Genomic DNA, 19,842 nt, shown 5'->3' with positions numbered 1-19,842 from the left:
CTGATTAATTCCTTTCCCTTAATGGGTTAATATTTCCATCCCGAGGCTTCAGTAAAACTCTACAGATCTTGACAGAAGTTCCTTGGTGTTTTATTAGTTTGGTAATTTGGTAAAGTTTATCAGTATATTATTTAATTTATCAGTAACCCAAATCTGGTGGACATCCTCTCGTTCATCCTCATGGAAGATTAGCAACTCCACACGGAAGTCTAACTTCAACTTTCCCGGTAAAACTGATTAGTGGCAGTAATTACACAAAATATTTTTAAAGTTTATTTCAGTGCATTATCATACAAAAAGTAAACTATACAATTCCTGTTTCTACTTTAAATATAAAAACTTAATGATATAACAACTTTTAAGTGAAAAAACATTGCACGTTAACTAACCACAATATTACAAATACAGTATTTACAAGTATAACGATATTTCCGTAGTGGCCTGGTAATATCCAGTTGAAGACGTTGTGAAACGTGTAGATAAATGTATAGTGTCGATGGTCACCTCTCCAAACTGAAAGTCTCTGAACGCCTGCAAGCATTATTAACATCTTACGAAATAAATTAAATGTAAATAATAATATGAATTTAATTCAAACAAGAAATTTTTTATTTTATGATCCAAAAATATTCAATTGTCATGATGTACTGAAGGAGTAAAAATGTTTTCATATGAATAAGCATCTGAAAATGCACTACTGGAAGGGAGAATCCCCAAGTAGAGCGAAAGAATTTCTAGTTTTACACACTTAGTATCACAAAGTTTGCTATCCAATTTTCTTTTATACAAAAAATCCGATTTTGGTAAAATAAAACATGTTAAAAGTAGTTTGTTAAGGTTTTAGGGAATTTTCTGATTTTGAAGGAAACCAATTTTAGGTGCAAAATTGAAATTAGGTCAGTTATTTTACAAAGTTTATATGGAATAAATAAAACGTACAATAATGGTCTCTTGTAAAATTTTACAACAATACACAGTTTTCAATTATAGACCCCTAATAAAGCAGAACAGTCATGGAAGTGGTTAATGATGTAGTGAAAAAATACTTCATTTTATCTAATCAGAGGGCTGTACCTCACAATGGGTGCATTTCTGGACACATATTCAAATGTCAACTGTTATTTTAGTCCCTAGAATATCATCCTAAAATCCCTGATAACAGTTTTGGAACCTCTTAAACGGTACCCGATATAAAAAGTAAGCTACTAAATTAGCTAATAAACTACTCAAAATAGTAAATTATATTTTTATAAATTGACATTAAACTGTAAAACGGATTTAGTTTCATACATTTAACCTACAGTACAATGATAATTTTATGAATTATATTATTAACTTTGGTTACTCTGACATATTTGCATAAATTAAAGTAAACAAAAAAGATTGACTGGGTATGAATATTTCAATACATGCAAGATTAGAAGAAGATGAAAAGAGTGAATGGACTTCTTTCATTAATTGATCATCAAGTGGTCATTGCATAGTAAGTATTTGAAGAGTGGTAAAAATGTTACAAATAAAATTAATCAATGCCTTTTTTCATTGACAATCAATTAATATAATGAGAAGTTTTATAAATTAGCAACAAAATTCCTAAACATTATTGGTTAATTCATGCATGAGAAAGTAGTTTAAGAGCTGGCTGGAGTAAAGCAACGTTGAGTTTTCCCCTTAAGGACAAGTTAAACTCAAAACCTTTTTCAGCTTGTTGGCTTCACTAGTCCTCATTTTTGTTGTATATTTGTGTATCCAAAATTTTTTTGTAAAGTGTATACTTTTGAGACTTAAACAATTACAAACAAATTTGAGATTTCTTTCTGAATAACAAATTAAATGTTCTTAAAAACTAAAATGCAGTGAATTTATTAATTGTATCTTCCCATTAATTCTACAAGTGGGGGTGTAAAAGTGTTCAAGGTTTATCACTGTTCTTAAGGGGCTAAAATCAAGACGCCATCACCAGTTCATTTGCCTTTTAAGGTGTGTTTCATATAACAAAAAATTTTTTTGTTACAAGGCTGTTCAATTTTTCTCACTGTAACAGTAGTCTAACTGAGTGTCACAGAGTCAAGAGGCTCAGTAAGAATTAATGGTCGGGACTGTGTACCTTTTGGGATAAACTCAGGAGTCAGGCAAGGAGATGGTCTTTCTCCTATCTTATTTAATATTGCCATAGAAGAAGCACTTCAGAGTGTAGCAGAGAGGGATTTAGGGGTGGAAGTTGGAGCTAAACTAAACATCCTAGCTTTTGCAGATGATGTTGTCATATTTGCAGAAAATGTAGATGATTTGAGGTCACTAACTAGACTATTTATGAGTGAGGCAGAGAAAGTGGGGTTGAAGACGAATGATGCAAAAACTAAATATATGCACTTTAGAAGGAATCAAAATCAAAGAGGAGGACCCCTACAAATTGATGGGCATGTTTTCGAACAAGTCGAGAACTTTAAGTACCTTGGGGTCACAATATCAAATAAAAACACAGATGAACCAGAGATACAAAATAGGATCAACTCAGCAAATAGATGTGTATATGCATGCAATAGGATACTTTCAACCAAATCTCTCTCTCACAAAACTAAAACTAGAATATACAAAACAATTATATGTCCAGTGCTTTTGTACGGATCCGAAACGTGGAGGCTAAATAAGAAGGATGAGAAAAAGCTTCTAGTTTTCGAGAATAGAATTTTACGTAAAATTTATGGGCCATCATATGAAGAAGGGGTATGGAGAAGAAAACATAATAGAGAAATCAGGGAGCTCTACAATAGTACGGATGTAATAGGAGAAATAAAGTGCAGAAGACTCCGTTGGGCAGGCCATGTTTTGAGAAGAGAAGAGGAATGCAAACTGAGGAGGGTAATGTACGGTAACCCAGAAGGAAGACGACCCCGTGGGAGACCGAAAGTGAGATGGTGGAACCAGGTGAAGGCTGATATGGAGAAGGTGGGCGCTTCAGAGGAAGATGCAGAGGACCGTTCAAGATGGAGGAGCTTTGTTGGTGCGGCTAAATATCACCTCCGATATAAATGGCCCTGGGAGTAAGAGTAAGTAAGTAACAGTAGTCTAACTACATTTGAACATGCATATGTATTTCTATTTTATTCATGATTTTTTATAAATGAAACTTTCTAAAACTCATTAATAATTATCAGATTTTTAAAATAGGCACATAAATCTTACCTCTAACATAGGAGCAACATTGAATGTTTCTCTAGCCTTATATTTTCCATTACTTTCTTTTCTCGAGTCTCGGAACAAGGTGTTCATGATGGTTACGTGGAGTTTTACTCTCTCGAACTGTTTATCGATCAGTCCTGTACACAACATTATTCAATGTTTAAATTTTATAATACTTAGAGCAAAGCAAATAACATTCATAAGAGTATAGTAAAATCTTGTTTTTGGTTGTTGAATTAATTTTATTTTTATCTAAGGTTGTTTCAGTAAGCTGACTCCAAAGGTCGGGTTGATGAAATCAATGCAAATCTACTACTGAATTCCTTAAACAGAATAATCAGAATCAGAAACCAATTTATTAGTCATATTCCTTGAGAACAGATTAAAAGTCAAAAAGTAGTGTTTGTGTTATAATGGTGTAAGTGTTTGTGATACTTAGTTTCTGGCATGATTTTAGTCAGTCCACGGTTGAGGGTCCCTCCTCCAGTTTTTGAATTCTTCCACTGTGTAGTAGGGACGGTCGAGGAGCCAGCGTGTGATCATTTTCAGCGTCTTTCCTTTCTTCACTTCTTCAGTAGGATGTTCCAGAAATTAGAGCCCTACATATGTGGGTTGCTTTTCAAACATTGCCAGTTGATGTATTGGTAAGGTAAAGTTATTTACTGCTGTTCTTGTGTTGTAATTGTGAGTTTCATTACCTCTTGTTGAGTTTTGCCGTACAGCAAAGAGTATTGTTTTCCAGTATATATATATAAGTCTATTACAGTGAGGATTTTCTGTTCCTTGAAGGCCTCTCGGCAGGAGTCTCTGGGTCCCCAGACCAGTGAGGATGCGAACAGCTCTTTTCTGGAGCACTAGGACTCTCTGGAGGTTTGCCTTGGAGGTTCCTTCCCAAACCACAAGCCCATACCTGAGGTGCGACTCGAAAATGGCATAATAAGCAGTCTTCGCCATGTCTTGATTGCAGACGTGAGTGAGTCTCCTCAGTACATATAGGGCAGAGCTAAGTTTGCTGCATAGGTTTTTTTATATGGTCAGTCCATGTTAATTTGTCGTCAATTGTGACCCCAAGGTACTTAACTTTTCCAATTTGTTCTAGGTCTGATAGCACGCATACCTCTTCTTTTGCTCTTCCAATGATTAGCTGCTGGCTCTTTTTTTCATTTTAATATTAGGTCATTTCTCTCACAGTATTGTTGTGCCATATTGACAGCAATGTATGACTCAACCTCAATGTGTGCAGGTGTTCTGTTTTTCAGTAAAAGCACTGTATCATCCGCATACATTAGTGTTGAGCAGAGATTATTTAGGTAGTCTGGGAGGTCATTGACAAAGATGATGTAGAGAACAGGTCCAGACTGATCCCTGTGGGACTCCTCTCTGTATGGGCAATGGTTTTGACTTGATTTTTCTTTTTTACAACCATCTGCAGTTTCTAGTTATTTCAACTGTTTGGTTGCTTCCTTGTAGGTAGCTTTTGAACCATTTGGCAGTTAGGCCTCTGACGCCCAGTTTATTCAGTTTACTTAGTAATATCTCATGGTTGATACAATCAAAAGCCTTACTGTAGTTTAGGAAAATTGCTGATGTTGAGTTTCCTTCTTCTGTAGCTTGGATAATGAATTTAACGAGGCTGGCAATCGCGGAGGTTGTGGAGTGCCCCGCTGTAAAACCATGTTGTCCCTTCATGTGAATGTTGTTTATGGTGAAGTGATGTAGAAGTCTGATCAATACAATTTTCTCTAAGATCTTAGAGAAAGTAGATAGTAAGGATATCGGTCTGTAGTTCCCCTGATCGGTAGGATCTCCATTTTTGAGTTTCGGGTACACTCTGGCTAGCTTGAGTTTTGCGGGGAAAATACCTTGCTCTAGCGATTTGTTCATTATGTTAACTAGTGGCTGTACCAATTCTTCCTCACATGTTTTCACTATTGCTGGAGATAACTCATCTGGACCAGCGGAGTGTTTTGTTTCCATTGTCTTTATTATCTTGCTCACTTCCTGGTTGTCAGTTGGCCAGAAGAAGAGGCTACCAAGTATTAAGTCATCTAGTGTCTTCTAGGTCTTTCAATATTTGCCAAGGTATCATTGGCTATATTCACAAAGAATGAGTTCAAATGGTCAGTGATCGTAGCTGGGTTTTCTATTGTTCTCCTCATTAACATGTAGTTTGTACAGTTCATTCCACAGCTGTTATTTGACCTTTCCTTTATTGATTAATTTTCACATAGCTTTAAATTTGTTGTCTGAGTCTTTAATAAAATCTGCTGCTCTTTGTTTTCTTACATTTTTTAGGTGGAGATCGTATTCTTTTTTCCTTATATTAGCGTTGATCTTATTTTGCTCGCTCCCCGTAAGAGTAAAGGTTTCTTTGGCTTTGAGGAAGCTGTCTCTCTTCAGCTTTAGTTCATAAATCATGTATCTGAGGCTTTCATTTTTTGTGAGATTTGTTTTCTGATATTGGGGCATGCTATATTAAGCTATATGTGAGGGTTTCTATGAAACAGTCGTATGAGGATTCAAAAAGACTCTTGGCCGTTTACATCTTCCCGGTTTCCTTTTGTAGGAGGTGTTTCAGCAGCAGTATTTCCTGTTATTGAATTGTCTTCCCTCTATTACTGTTGTGGGTGGTTGAGACTTATCTTTTATCATAGATGCTGCATAGCTGGCCTGTGTGATCTGAGACATAAGCTTGTATTACTGTAGCTCTTATTTTGGGAGTCCGGTTGATTTGTGCAGATCATGTCTATTGAAGTGGAGCTGTGGTCTGTAATCCTGGTTGGTGGTAGGTTTAGCCTGATAATGTTGTAACTGGTAAGTGTATCATTTAAGATTGATTGTTTCGGGCCAGTGCATAGACAGTCAACGTTAATGTCTCCCATTACTATTACTGGGCTCTTCCATGTTGGGATTTCCCTCCAATACATTTGACAGGGTATCTACCGCTGCTGTGGTAAAGTTAGCTCCTCCTCAGGTGATTCTGTACACTCTCCAATGAAGTGGTAGTCTGTTCCTTGTCTATGGTGATTTTTATTCTCTGCCACTTCAGTATAAGCTCAGTGCTCACAGTCTGCTATGTTTAAGTTGGATGTGCTACCGGCTAGATCTTCCCTAACATAGTTGGCTGTCCCTCCTTTGAGGTGATTCTCTCTACTGAAGCTCTCCATAAAGGACATAAAAAGTCGTCTAGTCTTGTTTCCTTCAATTTATTTTTGTTAGGCCATGTTCAGTAAGTACCAGCACATCGGGATTCATAATTTGTTGTAGAGTGTCGTTTAGTATATCTACCTTGTTCGATATTCTATCTACATTTTGATGGAATACTCTCAGTACTTCTATATCGCTTTTACTATTTTTCCGTTATGTATTTTCTGCGGTGGTCTGAGTTGTGAAATTTTCTTGTTTTGTATCTGTATTCTTTCTCACTGGCGAAGGGTCTAAAAAAAAGGTTTCTTAGTTAGTTTTGTAATAGTTCTTATATGGCGAGTCCTGATGAACAGTCGTTTTGTTACCGGCGTAGCCATGGTTTGTTTTGAGGCAGTAAGTATTCATTCCGCAGTTTCCTGGCCTTGTGTCAATATTTTTGTTGAAGAAATCTTGTTATGTTTCGCCATCCTGGTAGTTTTTGTGGATGTATGGGGGTGGTTTTTTTCCCCCTGAGGGAGAAACTTGAACGGTTTTTTCAGCCACGGTAGACATGCGCTTTTTCTGCTGCGGTAGTAGGCGATGTCTTGGATCCTGCAGTCGTAATTTTTCTCAGCCGCAGTTAGCCATGTTTGTCTCAGTCAGGGTATTCCAAGTAGTCTTTACTGAGGTTTTTTTCAGAACTATTAGTTGTAATGTTCATAGTCTTTTCTGCTGCGGTAATCACAGGTGTCTCAGCCGCGGTAGGTATGTGTGTCTCGGAGTCAGTCTCCTCTCAGCCGAGGTTGTTTTGGGAGTCATGAATAGAATCGACTCAGGTGTCCCGGTCACCTCTTTTTGATATACATGTGTGTATTTGGCAGCTTGGAGAGAGACACTATAAACATTAATTTTTTCTGTCTGTATATCTTATTTTCTTAAGAGATTGACTATTTTGCATTGCAGTGGGACGATTTATTTTTCCTGGCTCAAATCAGTCTTCAGAAACCTGAAGCATTGCCTCCATCTGGTTAAGTTTAGTTTTAATTTCTTCAAGGTCAATCAAAAGGTGGTGCTGAGCTTACAGAATACTTTGTGTTGTCACTCACTGGGGTATTGGTTTGTGTGTATGAGTTCTGGTATGTTTTATTTATTGCGCCCTGACTTATAATTTTCTTTTGTAGAGTAAGAATTGTATTTTTCTGTTCGTCCATTGTTTTTTTGATTGATTGTTGATGAGTTGGCATAGTTCAAAGGTCCTGCTCCTCAGAGATAGCTTGTGTTTCTTGACGGAGTTTCTTCTCTTCTTCAAGTCGATCCTGTAATTCAGCAGTCTGTTGTTGTAGGCAATTCAAACTTTGTCAATGTACTTTCTTTTATTGGTTTCCATTTCCCCTAACTTTGGTTCCATTATCAATAATCAGGTTTCTAGTTTAAACTTTGCTTCTTTCAGTACATTATTTTCTTCTAGCAGGGCTGATCCAATTTTCGCAGCCATCTGTAATTTATGGTCATCGTTACTCGAATCTTCTAAGAGATTACTTTCAATGAGGCTATTTTCAAGTTCCACAATGGAGTTGTTGAAGGTGCCCAAATTTCCTGTTAATTTTTTATCAGTTTTTTGCTTAAAAGTACAGGGATGAGAGTCTTCTGTTTCATTCTCCAGTGGGCTGCTGTTTATAGGTTTTTTGAGGCAATTTCAGCCAGTTTTAGGGCCTCGTTAAATTTTTCATTTTGAAAATTGTCAGGTTTGATTTTTGCCATGAATTTTTTTATACTCCGAATACTGACATATTTTCATTCAGTTTGAACAAAGGCAGTAGTAACTATCACCTAAAAAAAGTGACTTGGTACTTTATATTTTTTTTCGATTTTTTTTATTTCTTTGATTACAGCTGGCCAATAGGGATGACCTTTTATTTTAGCAAATACTAAGCTGCCTATAATGTGTGTTAATATAACTTTTTAATTTATTCATGGCAATGCATCCAGAATTGAGTAGATTAAAAACCTTATATCATTCTTCGGTTAGTTTTTTGTCTGATACGACGACTAGTTTCGGAGTTTAAACCCCATCATCCTATGAAACTTAAACATCAAAGTCTTTGTCAATCAAATTCTAACCTCATTGTTATTAAAATGTCACTCTGATGTGGGTCTCTAGAAAGCCGCATAATTGTATTTGTTTCAATAGACAATTATAGGCACAGAAGCCATTTGGTAAATGTTTCAAATGGAATATAATCACCTGAGATATCTGAAATTTAGAAGAGATTTGCAAACCATTTTGCAAAAGAGTAAGTACACTCTGATAAGGCTAAGGCAGAGTTAATTCCTTTAATGCCATTGATATTAATATAATCTGGTACTTTGAGAGGGGGGAGAGCATATATTTCTTAGTTATTTTCCATATCGATTTATATTTGTTTGAAGAAATATATGTGAATCAAAGTAATTCATTTTTGCCAAATCTAAACTGCCATCTTTATTACACCTTCTTGTTAATTCACAAGAGGTGCACTATACATTGAAAATTTAACGTTCTCTTAACCCTCCAAGTAAGAGGGGTTTGGTCCTAGCCGTTAAGAACCCCACCTGAATCGATTATGACTCCATCAGATTGTGAAAAAAGAACATAAAACTCATAACTAGTAATGGAATTTAGCTATATTTTATACTAAACTGTTATGAAAGAGTTCCTTTGTTTGATAATATATGTCGAATCTTTTTCATCTACATGCAAATAGTAATACTATGCCATAACAGGAAGAGAAAAGTACTTGATGCAGTAGAATCAGAATCCAAATAGCTAATTTTAATGTGTCCCGTTACATGTAAATTTGTATATATAGTTGAACTCAAAAATTGAACTTAATGAACTTTAATTGAACTTTATAAGGAACTTAATGATAAAAAGTACATATTTTTCAATTTTTGCTTTTTTACACTGGTGAAACAAGTGTTACATATTCTTGTGTTCAGAATTGAATTATGGGTCTGTTGTATATAATGAATTTCAAATATGTTTCCATGAAAATTGTGAAAAATAGCCTCAAAAACAAAATTTTTGTTTGGAAAACAATTGTTTTAGATCATCAAACTTCACACACAAATTCCTCAAATTACACCATATTTTAGTAAGTTTTCCTTTATTACATCTGGTACATATTACAACATGTTGATATGTTATATTTCAGGTATATTTAATATTTTTTATGAATTAAAAAATAAAACACTGCACGTCATCATAAAAAGGCTTATCACTGAATGGTAATATGAGTATCACTTAGACGGTTAAGAAATTAAATATTAATTCAGTATTTGTAATTAAATTTTACCTTTGATCCTTGAGCATCCCCCAAAGCAATTTGCATCTACTCGGACCTTTACTAAGCGAAATTAAAACGAATTATGTCAATAAACATTCGCTGCTTAAATTAACTTTACCGGTGACTACCAGCCAAATTTAATTATAAACTATAGCACTCTGAGTTTTTATTCTTGAATTTTTTTAAATACTGCATATATAACATTTTATAAACATACAAGTAGGTACTTTTTTGCAAAATTTTTTTGTTTTTTCCAAACACAAACTTATTTGTAGCAGCTGATGTAAAACATTATATTTTTAGTTTCACACTAACACAGCCTAACTTTACAGTTATTTGCAAAAAATTGTATACATCACTGTGTATGCAACATATGATTATAACTGTTTATACATTTTACAGGGAGAGCCTCCAAACCCCACTAAACAGGTGTTTATTAACAAAATATTATGAATGCTCAGACTTATTCAGTCATATTGTACTACAGTAGATGCCCTCTTAACTGGTCATTACAAGACCGAACCCCCGGCCCGAAAGCGGTTTGGCCGGTTAATCTGACGAACATATCCTTAATCGGTATACTGCATACGTACCAACTATGTAATACTGTACCGGTAAAAAAAACAAATATGTATTTAATTCAAAAGGTTATTTTACTGAAAACCTAATTTCTTTTAATATTTTAAAGAACAGTGGCATATAGAATACATAATAACAATAGAGTAATACTGTACCACATTGTATAAGAAAAATATAAAAGTTACACTTATATTTTGTTTCCGAAGTATGGTAATTTTAGACACAGAAACAGAACAGTACATTAAATATCTGGTAAATACTAAAAGAAATCGGTTATTTTGTTTTTTGTTTTTTTCTCCATCGTCTTTATGAAGGCATAGTCTCTCCACTTTTTAATGAACATCACATGTACAGCTGTCAACAGGTCTTGCTGCTCAATATAGATTGCGGCCAACTGAGTGCTCTTTTCCCCTCTTCGTGTCTGATTTTTTTCTGCTTGATCGTCTGAGTCTGAGTCCTCTGGAATGCCTTGTTCATTTGCCTCCTCGACGACTTTTTCTACAATTTGATCATCACTAAATAAATCTTTTTCAAGGTTGTCATCACCTGTCACCCATTAATTTACATTTTTCTCTTCAAGATGATCATCACTAGTATTCAATTTTCTTAAGTCGTTAAGTAGAGCTGTGTTGTTATCTTCTTCAATTATTAAAATGGGCTGTTCATTTTCATAATTTTCTATGTTTGGCCAGGCTTTTTGCCAAGATTTAGTGAACGTTGTGCTAGGCATTTCTTCATACGCCTTTGCGACCATGTAGATAACATCCTTAATATTTAAGTGCTTAACAGGTGATATAAGTTCCAGTCCCAAGTCCATCTTCCCCAAAATTTCTGAAAGCAGTTTGCGCCGAATACGTCTCTTTAAGCATTCTATGACTCCTTGGGCCATAGGTTGAATGTGATTTGTGACGTTCGCTGGAAGGAAAACTAATTTTATACCGGGCGCTTCTTCACATTCAAGATCAGGTGGGTGTGTGCCAGAATTGTCTAAAGATTAATATGGCCTTTTTAAGAAATTTACGTTCCTTTAAATATTTGTTAACTTTTGGAACAAACTCATTCACGAACCAGTCTTTAAAGATGTTGGCATCCATCCATGCTGCCTTCTGGGCATGATAAAACACAGGAAGCGATGAAACATTTACGTTTTTAAACACTCGTGGTTTCTGGGATTTCCCAATGACCAAAAGTGGGAGCTTGTGTGATCCTGCAGCATTTGCGCGTAAGGCAATTATCTTTCCTAGTTTGATTACAAACTCGTTTGCTGCAACGATATCTGCAGACATTTTTCCCCCACAAATTTTACTTTTTTTTTACAAAATTTACTCCATGTCGCTTCTTCCATCTTCCTAACCATCCATCACTGGCTGAAAACTCTGCGTTATTTTGTTTTTATAGTTTCAAATGAAAAAACATTTCCTTTTCTTGTAAAAGTGGTCCAGTTATTGGAGTTCCTCTTCACTGCTCCTGCAAAAACCAAAGCCATAACGAATCGTTAACCATCTCATTTGTTGGTTTTTTTTTTTAAATCTTTGTCGATTCGTCAACACCTTTTCTGTTTCGACACTAGTGCAAAAATCCTGTAAGGATTTGCGATTACGTCGCCAATCATTGACAGTGCTTTTCCCGACATTAAATTCGTCACATATCTTATCTTTGTCACTGATTCGCCTTTGTCAATTCGCTGAATCGCATCGAGCTTTTTTTTACAGTTAAAACATTTCTTTTACGTTTTCTTTCACTCATTTTTTAAACTAAATAAATATATATAAATCATTCAAACAGTTAGTTCATTTAATAAAAACTGTACACCTAAAAACACTACAACACAACACTAAACTGCACAACTTAAAACTGTCAACTAACTAAATGTATGTACTGTATGTATCACGTTCGGAACCACCTGCTCAACTGAACAGGCATTGTCTAAACCGTCCCAAAATAGCCGTTCCGAGTTGTGACCTGTCGATGACTTATCGTTTGCTTTGTGGCCGGTTAAAGTGGCGGTCGGTTTACGCGAGGCCAGTTAAGAGGACGTCTACTGTACTTAGTTTCTACATTGGATATTGCAGTGGATGCATTCTTATATTTAAATGAAATGAAATATGCCTTTATTCAAGAGGCGGAGTTAGGGCTATTTAGCCCTCTCTACCACTCAACCTCACATAATATACAGATATATATATATATACATATTTACATTTAATGACCTTAAAACTATAACAAATTCCATTTTAAATTTAAATTTAACCAAAATATATACTACTATGTAATAATTAAAAATCAAATTTATCAGCTGAATATGTAGAAAATTTTCAAACAAAAATAAATTAAAACTTAAATTAAAAATTCACTTTTTAAATAATTTCTTGTTATTGCTACATTCATTCTCTCAAACACACAGCCTGACCACAAGCACGCCACGAGCACCGCCATCCGCCACCCCTACAGACCGCCCAGCAACAAGTCCCTGACCCCGCCCCAAAACGAGCCCGACCTTCTATAATACGGATATCATCAGGAAGAGAGTTCCAGAGGCGACATGCCTGAACAGTGAGCGACCTACTGAAGAAGTTCGATCGATGAACAGGAATTGAGAGTAACGTGGATCCCCTTCTCGTAGGTCGCTCACTTATATCGGAAATAAATTTGAAATTTTCGGACAGTTTTAAATCAAACTTAACAAATCCTAGTATTTATAAAACATATATGTGATGCCATTCAATGTATGTTTCAAGTGAATAATGAATTTTTGAATTGAAGTGAATCTCTAAAACTGAACTAAAATTAGAATTAAATAGATTTTACACAAATTTAATTATAAAAATGAGTGTCATAGGTAATTATTGTACTCATGTGTATAATATAAATAAAGATATTTGAATTCAAGTATGACTTATTATAAAGATTACCTGCATTGAAAAAATAATCAACAATATCGTCAACCAATCTCTGCAGAATTTCATTTGCATGGACCCTGGCATAAAGGACATCAACTTCATTTGGGTCATCATTCATGTACTCAATCCCTGAGAGTAAAATGGTTATTGAGTTGCCTTGCAATAGAGGGCTGAAATCATACATTATCTCATAATTTGATTGATCATTGCAGATAGAGCCAAGTAATAAAATATTATAATCATAAATTTAGATTTAAATCTATGGCATCTGATTCTCAAAATAACATACACCACCAGCAAACAAAATAAAAAGTAAGGTAATTATTTCAAATAATTTCGACCGTTTAAATGCATGGGAGTTAAGAAAAGTTGGAAACTGAAATCAACAACGGTGACCTTAAGTAAGATCCTAATTTAAAATATGACATCAGTATTACTGGTACTACGCATAATGGCCGGCTGTGTTCTGCGTTACCACTCGGCACTTGCGTAATCATGTATGTCACATTTACTTGGAATTTAAATGGCAGTATTTGACATTCAGCTCTTTAAATGAAATTCTCAAGTAATTTACATAGTTTATTAGCTTCAAAGTTGAAACTTTATCGATTGGTTATTTATTAGTTGCTTTTAAATAAACAGAGTAATATTAATTTAAGTTATAGGTTGATCTGTTTTAAAAATATTTTTATTTGCAAAATAAAAATTCAACTGCTCTTAAAAAGGTTTCTAGTATCAACAGAAGATAAACTCATTTCTATATTTTGACCTTTGTCTCCACCAAATGCACCAGTATTTTAATAAGTATATAGTATACACTATAGCAGCTACAGTGACAATGAAAGTCGGATAAAAATAATTTTGAAACAAGTTGACTATAGTATCTGCAGCAAATAGAGAAATATTAATTAAGTTACTTATTTGACAGAGAGATTGCTGCACTTTCCAGCCAAAACTGGATAAGGATTGAATTTTATAACTGAATAATATAGTGAGGCGCACATAGTAGCCTGAAGAGCTGAATGGCAAACAGCAAGTGTTTTATATATATATATATATATATATATATATATATATATATATATATATATATCGTATGGGGGACAAAGGCAGCTATCCATAAATAAATAAATTAAAAATTACAATTATTAAAAAGTACGTAGGAACAAAGTTCTTGAGTCATAAATTAAAAATAATATTAAGCTCTCCCGTCACAAAGCTAAATCCAAATTACTGAGCCAGTTTAGAGACCCATCCTCTAAACCACTCAGACCAGCCAGACCACCAGAAAACAATCGCAAAGGGCAGTCGTTTACAATGTGCTCCATTGTCTGAGAGTTTGCGCCACAATCACACGTCTGGTGGGGGGTGAAGTTGTTCGCGTCCGTAGCTTGCTACACGTGCTCCCTGGGTAACGCTAAACGAACAGCAATTTTTGGTAGCTGGACCGTCACTCTTGTGATCTCTCAGTTATGGCAGCTATCGAAGACAGCAAGTGTTAGTATGTGTGGTCCGCCTAACTGAGGGACAGGACTTGGTCATAAATCAATGACCAGACCGACGTGAGGCAGAAACAGCCATGGCCATCGTTGTGATCAGAGACACCAATCATAAGAATTTGATGCTGATCCCAAAAAGTTAAACTTAGTCATAAATTTAGACAAGTTTCTGTACGCTTAAGTAATATAAGTCTACCGTCTTTAACGATAACAAGTCTTTTTTGAACCGAGGAGTGAGGAATCTGCTACTCGGACACCCTGGATGGTCCATCTCTCAAAACTTGCACTTCAGAGAATGCAGTCTTGGCTATAAAGATCACAGACCTGCAAAACCCACCCATCAAGCCTAAACAGCTGTGGAACATTACTTCAATTAGGTATATGTATTTGTTAATCTACAACTCTTTGTAATTTTTTCATCACTGTGCTTCCTCCATCTTCTTGCGGATTATGGAGATAACTATTCTGCTCATTGAGTCCCAGCTGTCTTTCATGTAGCTGTCTGTCATGTACACAGCCAAAGTCAGTTGATCCCTGACTCCCGGCAGCTCTCTCCCTCTCCCTCTCTCTCTCTATCTCTCCCCCTCTCCCAACTCCGAATTCGAAAGGGCATAATGTTTATTATGTATTGCATATCAGGTAGCACAGCAAGCAGTTGCATTTGTTGTTATCCCTTGCTATATCAACTCATCTAATAAGACTCCTGCTTTGTCTAAAAGCACGGTTGCCATAAACTTGCATTTTGATATAACAGACATTTTTATTTCTTCCACTATATAATTTAACATTCCATCACGTACAACCCAGAAAACAATAAACTTGCATGTTGAGGTTGTCTTCTTGACTGAGAAATTGACTGGTGATGTTGTGTGATGCTATTCAATTAACTAAAGTTTAGATTCTGGAGTCATGTCAAAAACAATGTCTTCTGAGGACAACATTGTTTTCTAAAACTAGATCACCCCTCTTAAAATATCAGCCCAAAAACATCAAGATCACAAGCTATTTTTTTATCTGTTAATTTCCCTCTTGCTGTCAAAATCAACTGACTCAATGAAAGTATTGCACAGTCGGCTAGCTGATCAATTGTTTTAAACATTTTTCACTACACTGTGAACTAGTACATACTGAAGAAATATTTATAGTGTTTACCACATATGTACAACATCAGATCAGACGGATGTATATGAAGTAGAATGGATGATTCTACTCAATATCATTCATACACACAGACTCTGGCAGCTTATAGTTATATGATTTATCAACTTCTTATTCCTCTCAAAGTAACCGATTGTAATAAGGAAAAATAATAGTACTATGGTAGACAGAATATTACAGATAAATAACAAAATACTAAATATACAAGAAGTATGTTTGCTTTGAACACAGTAATAAAATACAACAGGATACTAAAAAAAACTTTGTCAGGACAACAAACCGCACTAGAAACATTTAAAAATTAAAATTTCAGAACTTTGACATTAAACCATACTGGCGTATATATAAATTAATATGTTTCAATAGTCCTGATATTTACAACGCACAGGCAGCTTTTAGTGCATCAGCTAGCAATTTAAAGAGCACTGTCTGAAACCAAAATTTCAAAAGCAGACTTCAATGTTTGCTCAACACTGATAAACAAGGGCTATCCAGAAAGTAACAGATATTTTTGAATGGTGTGACAGTGGGCGAGGCTACAGCCGCCATCTTTGGGTTAAAACACTTTGGTGTTCAATATGCATCCAGCTGTAATTGCACACGATCTGTATCTCTTTTACTTTTCTCATTGTGATTAATTTAAATGTTTTCTGCAACTGAAAATTCCGTCACTTTTGAAGTGCTTTCAGTGATATGGTTTTTGTTGGAAAAAATCATAAACCAATTGAAATCTAACGCCAACTGTGTGAAGTTTATGGAAATGGAATAATGAGTGAAAGCAGACTAAGGCAGTGGTGTATTGGCTTTAAAAATGGCCGCACCAATGTTCATGATGATAGTCTTAGTGGTCGGCCTAGCCTAGTGATCCAAGATTTTATGTTGAAAATCAATTATAAAGTTGGTCAAAATCGCCGTTCCACAATGACTGAACTCTCGGAACATTTACCACAAATTTCACGAAGTTTACTTCACGAAATCGTTGTAGGGAAGCTTGGATACCACAAATGTTGTGCTAGATGGGTTACAAAAATCCTTACAGAAGATAAAAATACATATACTTGCTAACTTTCCTTGATGAATACGAAAAACAAGGTAACAAACTTCTCGATTGTATTATTAGTGGTGATGAAACATGAGTGAAGCATGTCAATTATGAAACAAATATGAAGTCTAAGGAATGGGGGTACACACATTCTCCAAAAAAAACAAAAAAGTCTCCAAACTCTGTCAGTGAGAGAGATTATGGCAACTGTTTTGTGGGATGCCAAGGGTATGATTCTGGTTGATTTTCTTGAACGCAGATGGGTATAGTGAAACATTGTAGAAGCTGAGCGATACAACACAAGCGTAGGGGAAAATTGAGCTCAAAAATTTTGTTTTTCCATTTTTGAAAAACACGTCCCCGTACAGCCAATCGTACATGACAAGTCTTGGATGATTTTGATTGACAAGTGTTTGATCACCCACCTTATAGCCCAGATCTGGTACCAAGCAACTACCACCTCTTTCCAGTGATGAATACCTGGCTCGCAATGCAGTGCTTCAAAAGTAACACTGAATTTCAGGCTGGCGTTAATTAGTGGTTAAGATCTCAGACGGCAGATTTTTACAAAGGTGTGTCACGTTATGATAAATGTCTTAATTTGAACGGGATTACATTCAAAATAATCTAAGAGTCTAGCTTTTAAATGTATATAATAAAATGTTCCTATTTCAGTTGGATAATTTTTTTATTTTAAAATGTCTGCTACTTTCTGGATAGCCCTCATATAAAAAGTTGGATAAATGAGAATTTCAAAATTCTACATCATTGTTACAAAGGCCATACACTACACAAGCTTGAGAATAAGTATTTAAAAAATTATCCATTACACTGATTCATGACATTTTTTTAAATTTTAGGCCTATCAAATATTGTGCAATATTGTTATTTTTTTGTGCTGTATTTATAAATTTTAAACTAAAAATAAAAATAAAATTTTAAAGTAAATTTTAAATGAGTCCGGATGGATAATCCTTACTTTCTAAATTGTCTCAAAACCTCAGGATGACTTATAAGAAGTTGAAACTAGTAGAATTTGATCACTACTGACAATAATTATTTAATGAAGGTATGTCTTGCTATTAAATGTAAACCTCTCTGTTATTGTACTAGATTTTTTCAAATATACCCTGCCAAAATAATAAAGCAAACTTGAATTCACTGAAATCTGTTTCTCTTCTACCATTCTTGTAATAAATGTCAAAGCATATCATAATTAACACTAATTGACAAATCTATTGTAACTTGAAGGTTAACACTTTGTACCCTGAGCCCGAGTATAGGTCGGGCCGCGTCGGCAGTGCCTGCTACCGGCGCCCGAGTATAGCTCGGGTCGTGTTATTTAATTGTATTATTTAGCTCAGTCATCTTATTTTTGGATTCAAACATTTTGATTATGTTCATTGGTTGTCTAAGTTCATATTTGTTGGTTTTGAGATCCCTGGGTCGTCACGTTTTAGTAATGAAATACGTATATTTTTCGTCCTATTACAAGCAAGTCTAGACAACTGATCGTAGGCACCGCGGCTGATCGTCGGTACTGTCAGTTTGCTTTGTAGTGTTTCACGTTGTGTGTTGTTGTGAGTCTTAGTGATGTCTTACTAAGTTTTCTACAAATCTTACTGACAAATACTGAAGCAAATGTTATTATAATGTATTCTAAAAATGTGAATTTAACTGTTTGAAAAAAATCAGAACTTTAGTTTCTTACTGAATGAAGTAAAGGCAAATGTAAGCAATGTGAGGTTATCCGTGTGTTTTGCTTTGTATTTACACTCGCTTTGTTCTTTCTTCTCGACTTTCCGTTGATTTTCTTTTATATTCTTTACTTATTATTTTCGAGTTTAAATAATAGTGATGCAATTCGCGATCTTTTGTTTAACTCCGAGTCGGAAAATTACGATGATTTTGATACACGCCTGGGACCAAATATTGATTTTATGAACAATCTAAACGAAAATGTTCGAGATCTTCTATTTGATTCAGGCCATTGTGCTTTAAAAATTACCACACTAAGGCGAACTACCTGAACTAACAAGCTATGTAGCAAACACTTTTTTTATATTTTTTACATAACATTCAATATTATGTAATAATTTTATTTTGAAAATAAACTTTATATTTGTATACATTTAAAAAAAGTATGTATCTCTATCTTTAAAAAGATATATAGTATGAGTTTATAACTAATTACTGTAATAACACAGAATTTTTAAAATCATCATAAAACCCCCAGGGAGCCACGCCGAAACATGTATTAAGGGCCCAGGGTACAAAGTGTTAATTACAAGATTAAATTTTTGTTACAATATAATATTAATATATCCATGAAACAGCTGTCAGCAATATCAGACTTTAAATAGACGTAAAGCACATGACAATTTACAGAAGGAAACCTTTTGGGTCATCTAGTAGCAAATTTTGATCTATTTCTAAAACAGATAAGGTAGACTGTGATTAACTTACTCAATAACATCTCTTTTACAACTCTCCATGACTCTGACAGCTTCAGAACGTTCAAAATTGTCATTCAAAACCATTGTACATAGAGTCAGATGCAACTTCTCAGGATTCTGGAATATTGACTCATCCACACCTCTCGTCCGGTAGTCCTTTAGAACTATATCCTTTAATAAAACAGAACATTTCAAATATTTTAAAATTCCTTTTATAGATTTAAGAAATTATAATCAGAACATTCTGTATTCAATAAAATAATATATTACATGTATTTTAATAATTTTATTAGATTTAAAATTCATAAATTTCACTTAAAAACAAATTAATTTTAAAACTAATTACATACTATTAAGGACAGCATGTACATGCAATGATTATTGGAGAAGTAGGTTATTGAATATAGTGCCTTATTGATAAGAAAGTTTTAAAGTTTAGTTTTGAACTTTATATAGCTCTCCTCACTTTTAATACTTCAAGATAAACTGTTATCGAACATAAAACTAGTTTTTCATATAAAAGTCTGGATTAAGTTGATTAAAAATAATGTATCTAGTATTGTAGAGATACAT

At 34.6% G+C, this 19,842-nt stretch overlaps 1 protein-coding gene across 3 annotated transcripts in view; it reads right to left on the bottom strand.

Annotated features, from left to right (window-relative positions):
• Positions 1–260: 260 nt before the first annotated feature.
• Positions 261–19,842, bottom strand: part of LOC124364929 (activating signal cointegrator 1 complex subunit 1) — a 46,763-nt gene continuing 27,181 nt past the window's right edge. For all 3 annotated transcript variants that reach the window (XM_046820754.1, XM_046820755.1, XM_046820757.1), the window contains 4 exons: positions 19,280–19,440; positions 13,127–13,284; positions 3,187–3,320; positions 261–531 (listed from right to left, as the gene is read on the bottom strand). In XM_046820754.1, coding sequence (XP_046676710.1) covers positions 412–531; positions 3,187–3,320; positions 13,127–13,284; positions 19,280–19,440 — 573 coding nt within the window. In that variant the 3' untranslated portion in view covers positions 261–411. The remainder of the gene's footprint in view (positions 532–3,186; positions 3,321–13,126; positions 13,285–19,279; positions 19,441–19,842) is intronic.

Source organism: Homalodisca vitripennis, chromosome 6 (assembly GCF_021130785.1).
Source record: "Homalodisca vitripennis isolate AUS2020 chromosome 6, UT_GWSS_2.1, whole genome shotgun sequence".
NCBI lineage: Eukaryota > Metazoa > Arthropoda > Insecta > Hemiptera > Cicadellidae > Homalodisca > Homalodisca vitripennis.
Note: the sequence above shows the minus strand (reverse complement) of the source record. Positions and strands in the feature narration are given on the sequence as shown.